The sequence below is a fragment of the Stigmatopora nigra genome, chromosome 4 (assembly GCF_051989575.1).
Source record: "Stigmatopora nigra isolate UIUO_SnigA chromosome 4, RoL_Snig_1.1, whole genome shotgun sequence".
NCBI classification, from domain to species: domain Eukaryota; kingdom Metazoa; phylum Chordata; class Actinopteri; order Syngnathiformes; family Syngnathidae; genus Stigmatopora; species Stigmatopora nigra.
The window spans coordinates 14027780-14045184 of record NC_135511.1 but is presented as its reverse complement, the minus strand read 5'-3'; the positions used below and the strand labels follow the sequence as shown (position 1 = coordinate 14045184).

General features: G+C 41.0%; 1 protein-coding gene across 1 annotated transcript; it reads left to right on the top strand.

Moving 5' to 3' along the window:
* The first annotated feature begins 388 nt into the window (after positions 1–388).
* LOC144195025 (sarcoplasmic/endoplasmic reticulum calcium ATPase 2-like) lies at positions 389–16930 on the top strand. Its single transcript, XM_077714355.1, has 20 exons — positions 389–934; positions 1871–1888; positions 1982–2064; positions 4044–4148; positions 4265–4403; positions 8581–8661; positions 8890–8975; positions 9733–10197; positions 11117–11205; positions 11286–11388; positions 11731–11862; positions 11945–12064; positions 12143–12361; positions 12435–12770; positions 12888–13108; positions 13186–13388; positions 13470–13555; positions 13643–13776; positions 13849–13966; positions 14529–16930. Exons 1-20 carry the CDS (start codon positions 817–819, stop codon positions 14814–14816), a joined length of 3144 nt encoding a protein of 1047 aa, XP_077570481.1. The 5' UTR covers positions 389–816; the 3' UTR covers positions 14817–16930.
* Positions 16931–17405: the final 475 nt, after the last annotated feature.

Here is a 17405-nt window from a genome sequence, read left to right as displayed (position 1 = left end):
AAAGTTGTTTTCCCCATGTTTATATAAATGTCTTCTGTTGACAATCTAACTGTTTCATGGCAGAATTATGTTTTAATTTTTAAAAGTTACAAGTTACTAATAATTGAAAATGTATTCCCATGAATTATATACCATTAACAATACACCGTAATTGATGTATAGTAACTATTAATGAATACATGAAATTTGAAAAAAATGAATTTAATTATTTTATTGTCATTATGCAAATATAAGATTTTAATTCATGAATGATGTTACATTAAAAACAATAATATAATTTTTTTAAACAACATTTCCGGTTATTTGAGTTTCCCTGGTTTGTGGTCAGGTGACACCATTCGTCCAATCAGACGAATCCACATGCAGAACACCGGAGCAGCGCTTTGATAAAGGCAGCCTGTCATCGACGCAATGGCTCACTTTCACCCACAAAAAACTGCGCCGAGCTGAGGTGGGAACCAGCCCCAAAACACTCTGGACCAGTCTGGACGAATGCAGTTCCATACACAGGACACTAAAATCGACAGACTCCCACCATTTTTGGACGTAACAGGACTCTCAGATTAATCTTCATCCAGCCGGAGCAACGACAATTTGGCTCACTGTAACCATTTTCCTGACTGATTAGTACAACTTCAAGGGCAAAGGGGGCGAATACGGTTCTTCAGCATAAGACTTCATTTAAAACAATAACAAGAGCAACAATAACAAGACTCCTAATTGTATTATTTGCGATCTCTGAGACCACGCGGACACCTTACGGCGGCGTGAAGCGTGAAGCTGCACTGAAAGGAGCCGTCCGCACGCCTGTCCGTCATGGAGAACGCTCACACGAAGAGTGTGGAGGAAGTTTACACTTTTTTCTCCGTCAATGAAAGCACGGGACTTTCTCTGGATGAGGTGAAACGACAACGGGAGAAATACGGCCTGAACGGTACGCCATTTGAAACTTTAAATACCCATCCCAAGTAATGAACCACGTAATCATTAATCAACGATGACTTGTCATGTTACCGCTCCTTAATTAGTAAAAACTGCTTTGGAACTTGTCTGTTCAATGTTATGATATCATACATCGTCTGCGTAATAAAATGTCTAATATTGGCAAGTTTTGGCTGAGGTTTTCCATAGCAACTTGCAAATACTAGATCGACCACGTGCGCGTATGTATTTGACAGTCTACGTTCTGCATTACTTACTCTATTACTACTGTTAACTCCATCATTGCCAGATAAGGTATAATTATAAGCATTTTTCCGAGTAAGCCACTTGGTGAAAGTTGACAAATGTAATGAAAAAGTTCTAAAAAACTACGACGGCCAAGTTCCCTGAACGTATCATGAGTCCTGATAGTACATGCTAATTACACCAGAAGAGCTAACTGGGAACCTACTGACAGAAAAAAATTGGGATCTATTATAAAATCAAATTTTATTCTGATTTGACCACGAATAATGGAGTAGTATATATTTTTAGTTGGTGTCCCAAGCAAGAAGAGCATTTAAAGCCCTGCCACTGAAGTATTGGATTAGTAAATGTTAATATTATGCATATTAAGTGACATTAAATCACTTTGGCAATCCCTGGTTAGATTTTTTGCAGTGTTTTGAAAGATTGCTGAAACAGTAATGTATAGAATTTTAGTTTTAACAAATGCACACTTAAGTCAGGAAGTAGTATAAAGACATTTTTGACAGTTGCATTAGTCATCATTACTGTGTCATATGTTAATCTGACCCTGAACCATTTCCTTTTGTTTCCATGTTTTGTTGAGAAAAACTAATTTAGTCTGTCTAGCTGATATATTTCTTCATTCTTTTTTTATTTCTATGTCCTATCCCATCCTTGAAATGCTCCCCCTGACGAATAGAATTACCAGCAGAAGAAGGTAATTTCTTTCACATTCTATACTGTTCTCTTACGGCATATGAATGCCTCTCTTTAAAAAAAAAAAAGTTCATTAACTCTGTCTCTTCTCTAGGGAAATCTTTATGGGAACTTGTTCTTGAACAGTTTGAAGACCTACTTGTAAGAATTCTTCTGTTGGCTGCCTGTATTTCTTTTGTAAGTATTCATTATTTCCCATTGCCTCTTCTGTTTGTCATTGTAACCTTACCCTGTTGTTAACACATTTCTAGTCTGAGTACTTGGAGCAGCCAGGCATCTTGAAAATATGTGTTTCTTTTTATGTCTTTTGAAAGTTGTGGATGGGATTATAGTTGAGCCCATTGTGATGAATGGCTAGGTTATGTTGAAGCAACACAACGTGCTGAAGTGTGAACGTCTTCGGTTTGTTTAGGTCGTCTGAAGTTACATGCACATGTCGAGGAGTTAATAAGGTTTCAAGAGCCTTCTGAGGAATGGTGACAACAGCAGCTGAGTTATGGCTGAGTTAACTCCACCATTGAAAACATGAATCTCAAGATATAGACGTTTAGAATTGTTCGTATTTATAATTTAAAAAATATTATTATGCCCGAATGTCGGGTGTTGGTCTCATTGCAATGATGGTTTAAATCTAAATCGGATATAAATATATATTTGCATTCTTTTTGTGAGTAATTTTGGAAAGGCTTCTTTTATTTGTTTTAGGATTGTGTCGTAAATGTGTGTGACCATCTCCTTTAAGTAATATTTACATTAAAAGCTCTCAGAGGTAGCTTACTTATAAGACTGGTTTTAACTGAAAACAATGGACCTATTTTTAGCAGTCCATTTACCCCAAAACATACTTTTGGAGCCTGGAATAGGAAACCTTTGGGAAGTGGTTTAAAAATGATTGTTGTGATTGTCACTAAAGAAAAAAAAATGACTATGACATTGCAAAACCTCAATTTCGGGCAATTACACTGCTGCTTTTCCAGCAAATTATACTGCAACATACTTACACTCTCCAAAGGAAAGACAGTAATATGTGGTAGTTTTGTTGCAAAAATAATTCTTAAACCATTAAATTACCATTATTATTTATTAGGAACATATGTTTGGGGAATGAGCAGCATTACTTCATATGTGGGTTTTAACTATGAACAAATTTGAAATGCCAAACATCTTATTTTACTGTTAGAACTGACTCTTGTTAGACATTAAGTTTAAATGATTGAAGAAACCAGACACAATTCAAAAACATATTGACTCAACCACAAAGACCTGGCCTGCTTTCCACCAGTTTGCTCACACACTGCTTTGGGTTGACATCACATTCATCAAGCAGTGTTTATTGGAGTGTTAACTAAGGTTAAAGAAAGTGTCTTCTTGCCATGCTCATTTCATCATACTCCTCCCTGTTGGGAACTTTGCCTTTCATTTGGCGGTAGTTCTATAGCTACTATATAGCTAGACAAGATGAAGTCAAAAGACCGGTTCTGATAACATCTCTGACAATCAGTCAGAGTGCCTGCATTAAGGTGTTTAAAATAGCATTGCAACCTAGTGCCTAGAATACCTATTATAGGGCTTTTAATATTTTTTGGGGGGGGAGTTAAACATCATTGGGACTCATGTGGATGTGGTAGTCATAGTTACATGAAATTAACAATTTAATGGAATACTCCATGCATAGGATTGAGTCTAGTTTCGATCTAGTCCGCAGGCCATGTGTGTGGTATGCAGTCTGCAGTAGCCAGTCAGGTGATAGGGAGGTGTCAGTGGTTGATGTCTGACAAGGGAACAGAACCCCATGCAAGACCAAATTTGGGAGCTTACCCATTAGAATGTTTAAAATAACAAGTAGATGAACTCTATGGAAATAATTTGTAATTACCCAACTGAAGTTGCCCAAGTTGCACTGTTATATACAATCTGGCTGTTTAATGTGTTATTGGATATTAATTAATTGCCAAGGGGATGTTTAATCCTTAATTGAGGTTTTGCATGAAAAACGAGAAAGTGAGAATGTTTTGTTTTAGGGTTTATAGTGAAATTTTTAGCTGACTCATTTATATAAGGGTTCAATTCATAGTCACTCTACTAGCAAACCTTTGGTTCCTGCTGTGGTTGTTACATGTCATTTTAAAAGTAATGTTTTTGTGTGTATGTTTTAGGTCCTGGCCTGGTTTGAGGAAGGCGAAGAAACTATTACTGCCTTTGTGGAACCTTTTGTCATTTTACTCATTCTCATTGCCAATGCCATCGTTGGCGTATGGCAGGTGAGTGGTCATCATACATTCAATTTCGAAGCACGTTACACGATTGCCCCATTTTATTGTAATGGTGTTATTATGAACGGTGTTTGTGCACTGAATTGACTTGATTATTATTTTAGGAGCGTAACGCTGAGGATGCTATTGAGGCACTGAAGGAGTATGAGCCGGAAATGGGGAAAGTGTACCGGCAGGACAGAAAAACAGTCCAAAGGATCAAGGCCAGAGACATTGTTCCTGGGGACATTGTTGAAATTGCCGGTAGGAAAACCCACACTACGTTTACATAGTGATTGATGGTTAATTTTTTTGACATAGTGTGGCTAATATGCCTTTTTGGCTCCTCAGACTCACGACTGTAGAGTTCATGACATGTCGACAGCAGCTTCACAGGATTTACTCCATCTGCTACATTTGAATTTGCACTCATTCATTGTGTTGTTTAACGTGTTTGTGGAATGCAGGAGTCTTTGAAGTCTTGCATGATATCTTGCAACTGTTTAACCCTTAGCCTCGGAAGTTATGCAGAATCTTTCTCCGTGTAGTGCTCCGTTGTATTTATAGCTTGTCATAGGTGCTTTGGATTATGGAATGCAGTATTTATATCAGGCAATGGTGAAGATAACAGGTGCCTGGTCCCAACCGTGTACTATATGCTGTTCAGTTTAAATTTTAGCACACATGGTGCGGTACAGGAATCTCTATTGACCTTGCTAAGGGCATATGTTTCCTGACTAATACGAAACAGTTTATTTTTCAATTGTGTGTAGGAAAACATATGTTTGCCTCGAGTAATTACCAATTAAAACTCGGTATTAGATCAAACTATTTATTTATTCTGCTATCCTATTTGGCCTTTAGCCGAAGCCAAAAACCTTTGGTACACTCACATTGAGATCATTAAGTACATTGTTTGTTGCATCTGGCTGTCTCTTCAGAGAGCAACAGATCTCAGCGGGTTTGTCCTGCGCTGACCATGAGCCTGTTGGGCCAGTGTGTGGTGCAGCCTCGTGAGAAGGCTAGCAAAGGGGAGGCTTCCTTCCATCTGTTCCTATTGTGTCCAAGAGAGATGGCCTTATAGGGAAGCACTTTGTGGTTAAGCCTAGCCCACCAAGCTCAATGCACAGTGACCCTACCCATCAGCTTTGCACCCTCCCCTAGGATTCCAGACACCGTGTATAATATGTGGCATTTCGTAGGGTCTGCCAAGCGTCCAGTATCACCCAGGGGCTGTTTTTTGGCCGAGGTTCATGACTTGTCAGCAAGACTGACATATAATAAATGCTCTCGTCTTGATTACAGGCTGCCTGTGTTAGAAAGTCGTATTTTTATGTAGGTTTCTTTTAAAAACAATTTGCTAATGGTGGTAGCAATTACTGTATATCTGTAATGAGCTCATTATTTATGGGTTATGTGTGATACTAGCAGCAGGATTATAGATCAGATCTCACTTTAGCTAGAAGGTTTATTTTGTGCCATAAATCTATGCCATAAACCCCAGTCATTTGGGTTTTTATACAGTGGGAGTATTGCGGGGACTTGTTTGAAGTCCCTTAAAGTTACAATGTCGAATTTGATTATTAGACGTCCTTTGTGCAACTATTTTACAATTTTGGATACTTGATCCAAGCTTGTGGGCTTCTAGATTTTGTTGCCATGGGAACCGCAACACAGCTTCATGTAATGTGTGAGGCTGAGCTGGTGGCTGCTTGAGATTCATAACAGCAAAAGGCAAAGCGGAGCTTTTCAAGGAGACGCTGGTAGTATTGCATAACAGAAGCCAGATCATCAGTCCCTTAGCTTTGTGAATGTGAGTCCAACCATATTGTCAACTGCACACAAACAACAGGGTTTACTGAAGATATTTTGGGGAGTTTCATTCATTCTGTCTAATGTGTTAAGATGAGTTCATCAATCTTCACAACAATGCCATTTTCTATGATAACAATTGTATCATAATACTGTGTACAAATTAATTTAGCTAAAATACCCTAACTGAATAGAGGGAAACATTTTGGGAAAAGGTGGACAGTATTTGTTCTCAGTATTTTGTTATGTCAAAGCACCCTCTGGTAATGTACAAACTAAATTTCCATGACAATTCATGCTAAAATAGCAGTTCTTAATGGAACTATTTGGGGTAGATGGAACACATGCATATAAATGTAAAAGAACTATTTACAATAGACAAATTTAGCACCACTAATTACTGATAAGGGCCCTTCTAGGTAACCAAACTAGGAAACGTAAACAGGACCCATTTAGTTAAACTTAACAAGTACCTCTATTAATAAGTTTTTTGACAATGAAAAGTGACTCATCTGTGGTAATGGCATCTGCAAGTTGAGTTGACAGGATATCAGTCGTGAACAAACTGGAGTGTGTTGCGATTTAATGCAACTTCAAAAGAGAAAACAGACAAGTGTCCTTCCTGCTCGTGGATTTTCAGGAGACTGTACCTGGAAGATAAATGAAGGACTGTCCTGTCAAAACTTATGGCCACTCGATGTATAAAGAAAATTTCTTATTATAACTAAATATTTGGAGTACATGCTCTGCTTGGAATTCAGCATTAATAGCAAAAAAGCTATATACCAGCTACGGTATGAGTGGATTTTACAATTTACAGGGGTTCTCTTATGCTAGCATACAGCTACGGATTTGCAGAGTCCTTGTGTGTAAACATTTGTCCTTTTTTTTTTATTAAACCTGCTTAGATGGGAAATTAAACTGCAGGTAGTTAGCAGTTGATTTAGAGACAGTTTGTATTGAGGTGGCTGTTAGGGAAGTCTGCTTTGGAGAGCTGTCAAGCCGATTCTTAGAAAATGGCCTTCTTGACTTGACAGAATGTCAACCTTTTGTGCTGCTGCCATCAGCACATGGACCCTCCTGGCCGTCCGGCTAAACCCCGTGCTGTACCCAAACACACGGCAAGGGCAGGTGCCAGTCAAAGCTGCCAGCTTATGCCATGCCACTGCTTTTCTTGCTGTTGAAAGGTCTATTTAAAAGGCACCTCTGTGAGTCATACTGGGCACAATGTATCACCGAGTTTGAGCTCTGTGGACCGCATCACCTGTTGGCCAACACAGAGATGCAAAAGTGCGGATGGCTGATGAGAGGCTTGGATCGGTACCAAGCAGGATGTTGACATAAAGTGACAGCTGATTTACGCACACACGCACTCAGAACAGGCCTGTGGTGTCACAAAACCCCTCCGGGACAATCCCAGTATTTCTTAAAAACACAAAATTCCTCTGGACGCGACCTTGTTGCAAAGTCAGGCTTTTGTCAAAAGCAATGACTTGAAGACATTGTTTGTGAGACTTTTGTGCATGGATTATTATCCACATGAGGGTTGGTCATGAAGGAGCCAGGCCTAGTGGTAGCCCTGTATTGGTGACCTTCTCAGAAGTCAAACTTTTATTGTTTCAGCGGCTCAGGTTAGGATGCTACTGTGTTAAACGTCATTTCTGAGAAATGCTGTTTGTCAGGATTGGACAATAGTTGCTGCTGACAGATCAACCTTCCTGGCGGCACCTAATGAGTTGCCAGTTAGCATCTACTTTCTCCAAGGATCATAACTCAAGCAACAACGCCACGTGTCCAAGTGCATGCAACTGTAAAACGTCTGAAAACAGACAATGACAACAGACAGTGAAACTGACACTGAGCGACCCCCTTAATGGAAATGGATTATGATGATTTGTATTCTAAGTACAGTATCTAGTAGCAAGGCTTGCCCTTTTGTCTCTTCTTGTGTTGTCACAATGATGCGATGTGGAGACAGCTGCTATCATAAGGCCACATTTAAACTTGATCAGAGCATTGGGGAAGATATTGGAATAGTTTTTCCATTTTTGGCGTTGTGCATTGTTGGCAACCCTTCTCTATGACAAAGGTCACTTGAGTTTTGTATTACAATAGCGCTTACCTTGTATTGCCTTTATTATATACATATAGTAGTGTATATTTATTCTTTTTACCATTAGGGTTTATAGTTTAAAGATGGGCCAGATCTGGTTAAGAGTGAAGATAGTTTGAACCTATAGCATTTCCCCAGTTTCATGTTATGCAGCATTAAGATGAATTAGGTCGCCGCACTCCCAAATCGGTCTATTCCTTTGAGAGAAGCCATTTATGGCTCTTAAGTCCTCCATTTCCTTCATTTTTGGGATCTTTTTCTTTTTTTCCCTGCAACACTGCCCAGTGGCCTTGTGACAACCCTCAAGAATTAGCTCATGCTGCTACCTCCATCACAATTACATGACAGGCATGTTAGCACACGTAGATTACAGTGAACGAGATTTATGAAAGCAACACTTTGGTGTACAAAGGCGTGCTGACTTGTGTATTTTTCAGACTATAAGTCGCACAATGAAGAGTGGCAGTGTCACTAGTATTTTTCATGCTAATGAAAATATGTTTAATACATTTTCAGTTGGAGACAAAGTGCCTGCTGATATTCGTATATGCTCAATCAAATCCACAACTTTGAGAGTGGACCAGTCCATTCTTACTGGTAAGTTGATAAACTACTTAAATCCAGCCATTTGTCAAAGGAGGACTGAAAATGTGCATATAAGCCTTTAGCTTCTTTTTTTAGTTCACTGATCTGATTAAATCTTTTAAAATTTAAAGGCTGCATATTAAATGACTTGAGGCTCTATTTTTCTCTATTAAACAATGAGCATGACTTGGAATTCAAATAAAAAACGGTGTCTTAATAAAAACTGTATTTGGCTTGCAGGAGAGTCCGTCTCTGTCATTAAACATACAGACCCAGTGCCTGACCCTCGTGCTGTCAATCAAGACAAGAAGAACATGCTATTCTCTGTAAGTTATTTAGCGCCAATCGTGAAAACAAAATCTTGACTGAATGTCAATATTCTGGGTCTCCGGTTTGAAACTCAATTCATCTGGGGGCTGCTGGAGTGGTTCTGGTTGAGTACGGTCTTCCCTCGACTATCGCAAATTCACTTCTTCGCAATTTTTTTCTGCTATTAGTTATTTTAAAAAAAAGTGAAAGTCCATGCTGAAACTCGCTAGCAGAGTGACTCCCCCTGTCTTCTGTTGGCTACTAGAAAATTGATACTTCTTTGGAAGTTCTTAAAAATGTGAAAATCCATGCTGAAACTCGTAAGCGGAAGCCACTCTTGCTACTAGGACTCAGCAATGGGATGAAAAAAAAAGTTAAATAGGGATGACCCTACTTCGCAATTTATCAATTATCGCGGCCATGTCTGGTCTACATTAACCATGATATTTGAGGGATTACTGTAATGTTCAGTTAATCCATTCTTCTCAACAGTTGAGAACATGTACGATTCTTCCTCATTCTTGAGCTTTGACACCATCTTTTTGGATACATAGTACTGTAATACACATATTTTCTATGTGTCAAGTTAGAAAGATACAACAGAGTGATGGGCTATCCTATTTTTCCTCCCTATATTACTCTGTGACTTTTGCTAACTTCACTTCACGGCTAACAAACATCGGAATTAAAAAACATACAAAAAAGTGATCCCATAAAGACCTGGGATTCACATGTGGGCTACAATATTTGACCAAATATTTCCAACTATTTCAGGGTACCAACATTGCATCCGGGAAGGCTGTGGGTGTAGTGGTGGCCACCGGGGTTAACACAGAGATTGGTAAAATCCGTGATGAGATGGCAGCCACAGAGCAGGAGAAGACACCCCTGCAACAGAAACTGGATGAGTTTGGCGAACAACTCTCCAAGGTCATTTCCCTCATCTGCATTGCCGTCTGGATCATAAACATCGGCCACTTCAACGACCCCGTTCATGGAGGTTCCTGGATCCGTGGTGCTGTGTACTACTTCAAAATCGCAGTGGCACTGGCTGTGGCCGCCATCCCCGAAGGTTTGCCTGCCGTCATCACCACCTGTTTGGCTCTCGGGACCCGCCGAATGGCCAAGAAGAACGCCATCGTCCGCAGTCTGCCGTCCGTGGAGACTCTGGGTTGCACTTCTGTCATTTGTTCTGACAAGACGGGGACGTTGACTACCAATCAAATGTCCGTCTGCAGAGTAAGTCGTTATACACTTTGTAACTTGGTTCATGGGGCGTCAGTGTTTTGTCCTCTGGTGTTTGTATAAGACGTTGGCTCAGTTGGCTCACCGCGATGCCTTGCGAAAGTAGCACTTTGCAAATACTCTTCCCTTTGTGATCAGGGTTTGAAGCCACAAGGCAACATGCTGGCACTTGTCTTGCCTACATTAAACCGTCGGGTGACTCGCTTCTCTTATATAACTGACCTTGCGTCATCAATCTTGAAAAAGAGCCAAACAAACAGTGCTTCCGTTGTTTCTTTGGGAAAAGCATCCAATGTCAAGACTGATTAATTATAGTGTAAAACACTTTAGTTCCCTGCTCGGTAACCTACTTGAGCTTAAATGTGTTCATTAGAACTTGTTCTACTTCTTTGATCCCCAAAAAGTTTAATTTGTTAAATATCTACAAAGGCTTCCCTTAAAGTTATTCCGCATTCTTACGCTAAACTAACTGAAAATGTGAAAAACTTACCAACACATAGCATTTTCCATGAGTATCTCTATTCAATACTCCTCGTGTGTGCTAACGAGTGTGTTTCCCAGTTGCCATGGTAGATGTGAACTAGTTTATGGTCATAATCAGTTTCTTGTCACCCTGGGGGTTTGTATAACGTCTATGTGAGTGGGAGAATAAAACATCTCCCTGTGTGATGCAGCTTTTGGCCTGCACTTTCTTCAGGCTATTTCTTCTTCTATGCACCCCCTGCCATAAGGCTATGTACATGTAAGGCAGAAAGCCACCATCTAAAGAAAATGTGAAAAACAGGCTCAAAGAAGAGACTGCTGAGGTCCACTGGGGATTTCTGTGGCTTCTACTGCCACCTGCTGTGTCTCTGAAATCTGATTTTAGCGAATGTGATTTTTGCCCTGCTAATGCAGTCCTTTTAATTCCTAGATGTTCATTATCAACAAGGCAGATGGCGAGAACTGCTCTCTGTCCGAGTTTACCATCACAGGTTCTACTTACGCACCAGAAGGCGACGTGTGAGTAATTGCTTTTCATTTGTGGTAGAGGCAGTCAATTGGATGCCCAACAATGATAGACTCACTGTAATTATCCACAGATTCCAGGACGGTAAAAAAGTGAAACCCTCGCAGTATGATGCTCTGGTGGAATTGGCCACCATCTGTGCACTGTGTAATGACTCGTCGCTGGACTTCAATGAGGTTTGTACTGCATCCAATACACTTTTTTCAGATGGTAGTATACACACTGCTATTTTTAGTTGTCTCACTGTGATCTGAAGTGTGTTATAGAATCACACACATTGGCGGAAGGGAGATGTGAAACAGACAATTGGTGTCTTTAACACACTATTTTATGGACTAAGTTGGACCATCCAATGAATGCACAATAAGGAGGATAAAAAAGCTTTTATTTTGTGGCATGTTTCGCTCAATTAGAAACCAATTCTGATGCTACGCCATCCAATCCATTGGTATATTTAGTTAACATTTGGTCTCGAAAATGCTCAATGCTAAATCATTAAAATATGAAATCCGTTTCAGGTGAAAGGAGTGTATGAAAAGGTGGGCGAGGCGACAGAGACTGCTCTGACCTGTCTTGTAGAGAAAATGAACGTCTTTGACACAGAAGTCGACAGCCTGTCCAAGATTGACAGAGCTAACGCCTGCAACTCCGTTGAGTGACACCAATTTCCACCTTGTTCGTCTCGCTTGTCTAAAACAGATGTGCTCACCTTTATTTTTGGTTGGACTTCAGGTTATCAAACAGCTGATGAAGAAAGAGTGCACTCTGGAGTTCTCCAGAGACAGAAAGTCCATGTCGGTCTACTGCACACCTAATAAGTCCCGTTCTTCCTTGGGAAAAATGTTTGTTAAGGTATACTCGGACATAACAATGCAAATAACCAGCCTCATCTTCGTTTGCCTGACAGATATTCCATCCTCTTTATCGCAGGGAGCACCAGAAGGCGTTATCGAGAGGTGCACCCATGTCAGAGTGGGTAACAGCAAAGTTCCATTGACCAAAAGTATCAAGGAAAAGATCATGTCTGTGATTCGCGAATATGGAACCGGTCGAGATACTCTGAGGTGTCTGGCTCTGGCCACACGAGACAGCCCACCCAAGATGGAGGACATGATACTATCTGACCCCGGCAAATTCGGAATTTATGAGGTGACCGCTCGCTCTAGCTTTAGATTCATTTAAGAGCCGCGCAGTACGAATGTTCTGGTCCCCTTTTGTCCAGTCGGACCTGACCTTCGTCGGCTGCGTGGGCATGCTGGATCCTCCCAGACAAGAGGTGGCGGCTTCCATCAAGTTGTGTCGCCAGGCCGGCATTCGCGTCATCATGATCACCGGGGACAACAAGGGCACGGCCGTGGCGATCTGCCGCCGAATCGGCATTTTCTCCGAGGACGACAATGTGGACCAGATGGCTTTCACCGGGAGAGAATTTGATGAGCTGGCGCCCGACACCCAGCGTCACGCTGTCATCACCGCGCGTTGCTTTGCACGTGTGGAGCCCTCACACAAGTCCAAAATCGTGGAGTTCCTGCAAGGATTTGACGAGATCACAGCTATGGTAGGTCACTTATGGTCTTATCTCTAAACCAGCGTTGGGAGCCACGGATAAGATTATTTTTGTGCACTGCTGGAATAAATATACGTAATAATGATGGAAAGATCTCGTGTTGTTCAGACAGGAGACGGCGTGAACGATGCCCCTGCCCTAAAGAAGGCAGAGATAGGCATTGCGATGGGCTCTGGCACCGCCGTGGCCAAGTCGGCCTCGGAGATGGTCCTCGCCGATGACAACTTCTCTTCTATTGTGGCCGCCGTTGAAGAAGGCCGAGCTATTTACAACAATATGAAGCAGTTTATCCGATACCTTATATCTTCCAATGTAGGGGAAGTCGTCTGGTAAGTTAGCAACGTCGTATCCCACCTTTTTGGAGTCTTTATTTAATGGTATTGACGTTGCATGTCTTTCCCAACAGTATCTTTCTTACCGCGGCGCTGGGTTTTCCCGAAGCGCTGATCCCGGTTCAGTTGTTGTGGGTCAACCTGGTGACGGACGGTCTTCCCGCGACCGCGTTGGGCTTCAACCCCCCAGACCTGGACATCATGGAGAAGCCACCCCGCAATGCCAAAGAACCGCTCATTTCCGGATGGCTCTTCTTTCGTTATCTGGCTATTGGCGGTGAGGACTCTTCGGCAGCAGCTTTCCTCAGGATATTTGGGGAGGCGCCCGAGCGTGAGCTTCTGCCCTCTTTGTTTCCAGGTTACGTCGGTGCTGCCACGGTGGGAGCCGCGGCCTGGTGGTTTACGGTCTCGGACGATGGACCTCAGATCACCTTGTACCAGCTGGTAGGCGGAAGCGCTAATGCAGCCGGACACTTTTTTGTTTTAATATGTGGGTAGAAAAAACAATTCATTGAGCGCCTTTCTCCGCAGAGTCACTTCCTCCAGTGCAGCGACGACAACCCGGACTTTGACGGCCTGGACTGCGAGGTGTTTGAGTCCCCGTACCCAATGACGATGGCTCTGTCGGTGCTCGTCACCATCGAGATGTGCAACGCCCTCAACAGGTAGAAAAGCTTCCCAATAGCAACGTTTGCGCTCAATGAGTGAGCTTCTTATCGTTTGTCTTTTCAACAAAGTTTGTCAGAGAACCAGTCCCTGCTTCGAATGCCTCCTTGGGAGAACATTTGGCTTTTGGGGGCCATTTGCCTCTCCATGTCCCTCCACTTTTTAATCCTCTACGTGGAGCCTCTTCCAGTAAGTCTGAAACCTCATTTTTCTAAATTGGGGACATTTGGGCTTTAAATTTCTTGAAAGCTAAGTACTGTATTTTCTTTCATATTAGCTGTATTTGTCGCTAAAATAAATGCTGACTGAATCAAGGGTATGGCTTATATGCACACAAATTAAACTTGACATGCACGGAACTACAAGGACGAAACGCCATAATGCACGAGAAATTTATTTTGAAAATCAACAATGTCTTGCAAAAAATGTGAAAAAAAACTCGCTTGTGGGAAATTGTAAATTACAATGATTTTAAGGCAATTTTAAGGGTGCGGCTTATATGCAGGTGCGGCTTATATGTGAGAAAATATGGAATGTGGGAAAGTCTGATAGAATAGAATTTGGACTTGGGAATGCTAACCAATGAGTTGACAAAAAGAGAGAATTTTGTTAGTTTGGTTTCTATTTATTAAAGATTGAGGCCTTTTTAAAAGATTCTACAAATGTATATATGTATTTTTTAACTGAAGATAATATAGAGTCTTTAAATCTCACACAGACATGCGTGACTCCCTCCCTCTTTTCTCTCCAGGTCATTTTCCAGATCACCCCCCTGGACGCCACCCAGTGGATGATGGTGCTGAAAATCTCCATGCCGGTTATCCTGCTGGACGAGCTGCTCAAGTTTACGGCCAGGCACCACCTGGACTTGGGTAAACGACCAGAGAAGGCGGCGACGGCCACGGCGGCGGGTCGCAAAGGGCGCCCTCTGTCCGCATGCGCCGAGGGCATCTCCTGGCCCTTCGTGGCCGTCTGCCTGCCTCTGGTGCTGTGGATCTACAGCGCCGACACTAACGTTGCTGCCGTGTTGTGGCCCTGACTGACCCATCCCTTCTCCCGGGCGGGCACCGGACTCGTATGCGCGCACATCTAACACAAACCGTCCGGTCAAAACTCCCACCACAGATGCGTTTTTGTTTTTAAGACATTTTTTTAAGTAGCGCTTCTTTTGTTAGTGTGTGTGTGTGTGTGTGTGTGTGGTTGGGTGGGTGTTTGCGGGGTCCTTGTTTGAGTGCCATATTTTTATTTTGTCGGCGTTTTTATATTATTATACATCGTGTGTCGCTCGAAGGAGAAAATTGACACCATTTTTATAAAGAGTTTTTGGGGAGATTCGGAGACGGCAAGAATGCTAATTTCCAACCTAGTTGACTATTTCCTGCACAGCTACCTCATCGCTGTTCCGTAACCATTACCACTTTTTTTTATTCTCCTGTCTCCATGATTTGAAGCACCCAAAGCCTTCATACACTTTTTTTTTTTTTGGAGGACTTCTGTGCGCTTCATTTGTTGATTATTTAAACAAATAATATTTATAACATAGAGTATAATTGTGCACATACTGTACTTGAATATACTGTATACTTGGCACGAAAGGCTGGCTTTTCATCCGCAGAAGCTCGGGGGAGGGTGTTTGTGTACATAACATGTGCGGAAAGTAGTAGCTCGCCATTTTATGGTTGCTGTCAAAATATGTGACAAAAGTGCTTTTTTTTTCGCCACTGAGTGCCGTTGGGCTTTTCCGTCAAGGCCTTTCTAAATTTTGCCTGCAGAGTGAGTCCACTTTTGACCCGCATGACAGTAACCGCTTGCCTTTTTTTGTGCCGTGTCTTGTATAGTAATATATAGTAATAACGGTACTTGAGCTGAAGACGTTAAATTATTTTGTCGTATAAGCGGATTGTTGACACGCCCTAAAAAAGTTGAATATCCCCTTTAACATGATTACTATTATGTGATGATGGTTAACCACTCATAAAGTATCTCATTTTTACATATTTTTTTCTATACATGATACTTATGAGGATTTTACATGACACAATCAAATATAAAATTGAAATAATTCATTACACTGTATCACATTTTGTCATAATCACGTAAATCAGCTGGGATTGGCTCCAGCACCCCCGGCGAAGATAAAGAGGTTCAGAAAATGAGATAAGATTTAAAAATGGGATCATAATCATGTTTTCATGCTAAAATATTAGACTTATCACTTATTAAAACATGATAATTATGATCACCGATTCTTAAAATGTACGTATATGGCGTTTTTAAACGAATGCCTTTTTACATGATTGTTTTTTATCACGTAAAAGCGTCATGATTGACATATTTAAGATTTTATCCGTGATAATGCTCATTTCCAGATTTTTCTGTGATACTCTTCATGTATTTACCTGATGATCACATTCAAATGTAATAGTATCATGTAAAAAAAAAATCAGTTTATACCTGATGGTCAACTTTTTGAGGGTGTGAAAGAACTACATACAAGTCTAGTTGTCAGCTCATTAACTTCAAATTATAGTTCTGCACTTAACTTGCCTGTATATAAAACTCAATGTAGTAAACGCTTATAAGAGGATGCCATTACCGGCAACCTGATTTAATAGGCCACTTTTTTTTCTTCTCTTCCCAGCAAAGGCCGTATAAACAGGCGGGAGTCGTCTCCGAATCACTTGGCTTTGTTTTTTTTTTTCTTCTTTTTTTTTTTTCTTTTTGTCGTGCGTTTGCGGCAGCACACTTCCAGTCGAAGAGCTGCATGATGGAAAAAGTGAAGACAAGACTTGTTTTGACAAAACGGCCATAAATCCAAGTACTCAATCATAGCTCCTTCTACCCGAAGATGTTATTTCTCTCGTGTACATTCATCCGTTCATTCATTCGGTGCATGTTTGCTACGGCTGCTGATTTGTGTCATAGACAATGTCAAGAAAGCGCTTCAAGGTTAGTCACCTGATCAAGTGTTCCATAAGCTACAAGGAGTTGATTTGTTTTTTTTTCCTAAGGAAATGCTTTGATGGGATGATCACGTAGGAATTTAGAGCGGATGTAGTGACGTTCTGTTCCGTGCCTAGTTTGTCGGGTTGTTCGTTATGTCACATGGACGTTGAATTCAGGTGAATAAAAGGACATTTACTAAGTGCTCTACTACCAGTGTCTGTGAGCCTGACAGAATTTAGACTGCATCCACAAGCATTTCAAGTTTAATGATACCTTTAAAAAATATTTACAAAATACAATATAAACAGTTTGAACATTTAGCAATGCGATAGAAAACAGGCTCTTTTTTCTAGACAACATCAAAACAAAGATAGTCAAACCAACAACGTTTTGCTGTCAATTCCAATGAGTTAGTGATTAGACGTCCAATCATTTGAATTGGACACCAATGAGTTGATTTAGTAAATCACCAATTGAAAAAACAGGGTGACCCTTAAAAAAGATTGGAGATTTTGAAGAAACAAAAACATGACATTTTCATTATTCTCTTAAATGGCCTGTTTTAACTTTCACTCATTAGGAATAAAATAGTAGTCTTTCATCATTCTGAGTTTTATTGCTAAAAGGTTTTTGCTTTTCTGTCACCCTGTACTCTTCCCTCAGTCTGCCATAAAGCCAATTT

Coding starts and splice junctions, on each gene's coding strand:
- LOC144195025 (XM_077714355.1), top strand. CDS start 817: ATGGAGAACGCTCACACGAAGAGTGTGGAGGAAGTTTACACTTTTTTC. Junction 8,976..9,732: donor AGAAGAACATGCTATTCTCT/GTAAGTTATTTA, acceptor CAACTATTTCAG/GGTACCAACATTGCATCCGG. Junction 11,863..11,944: donor GAGCTAACGCCTGCAACTCC/GTTGAGTGACAC, acceptor GTTGGACTTCAG/GTTATCAAACAGCTGATGAA.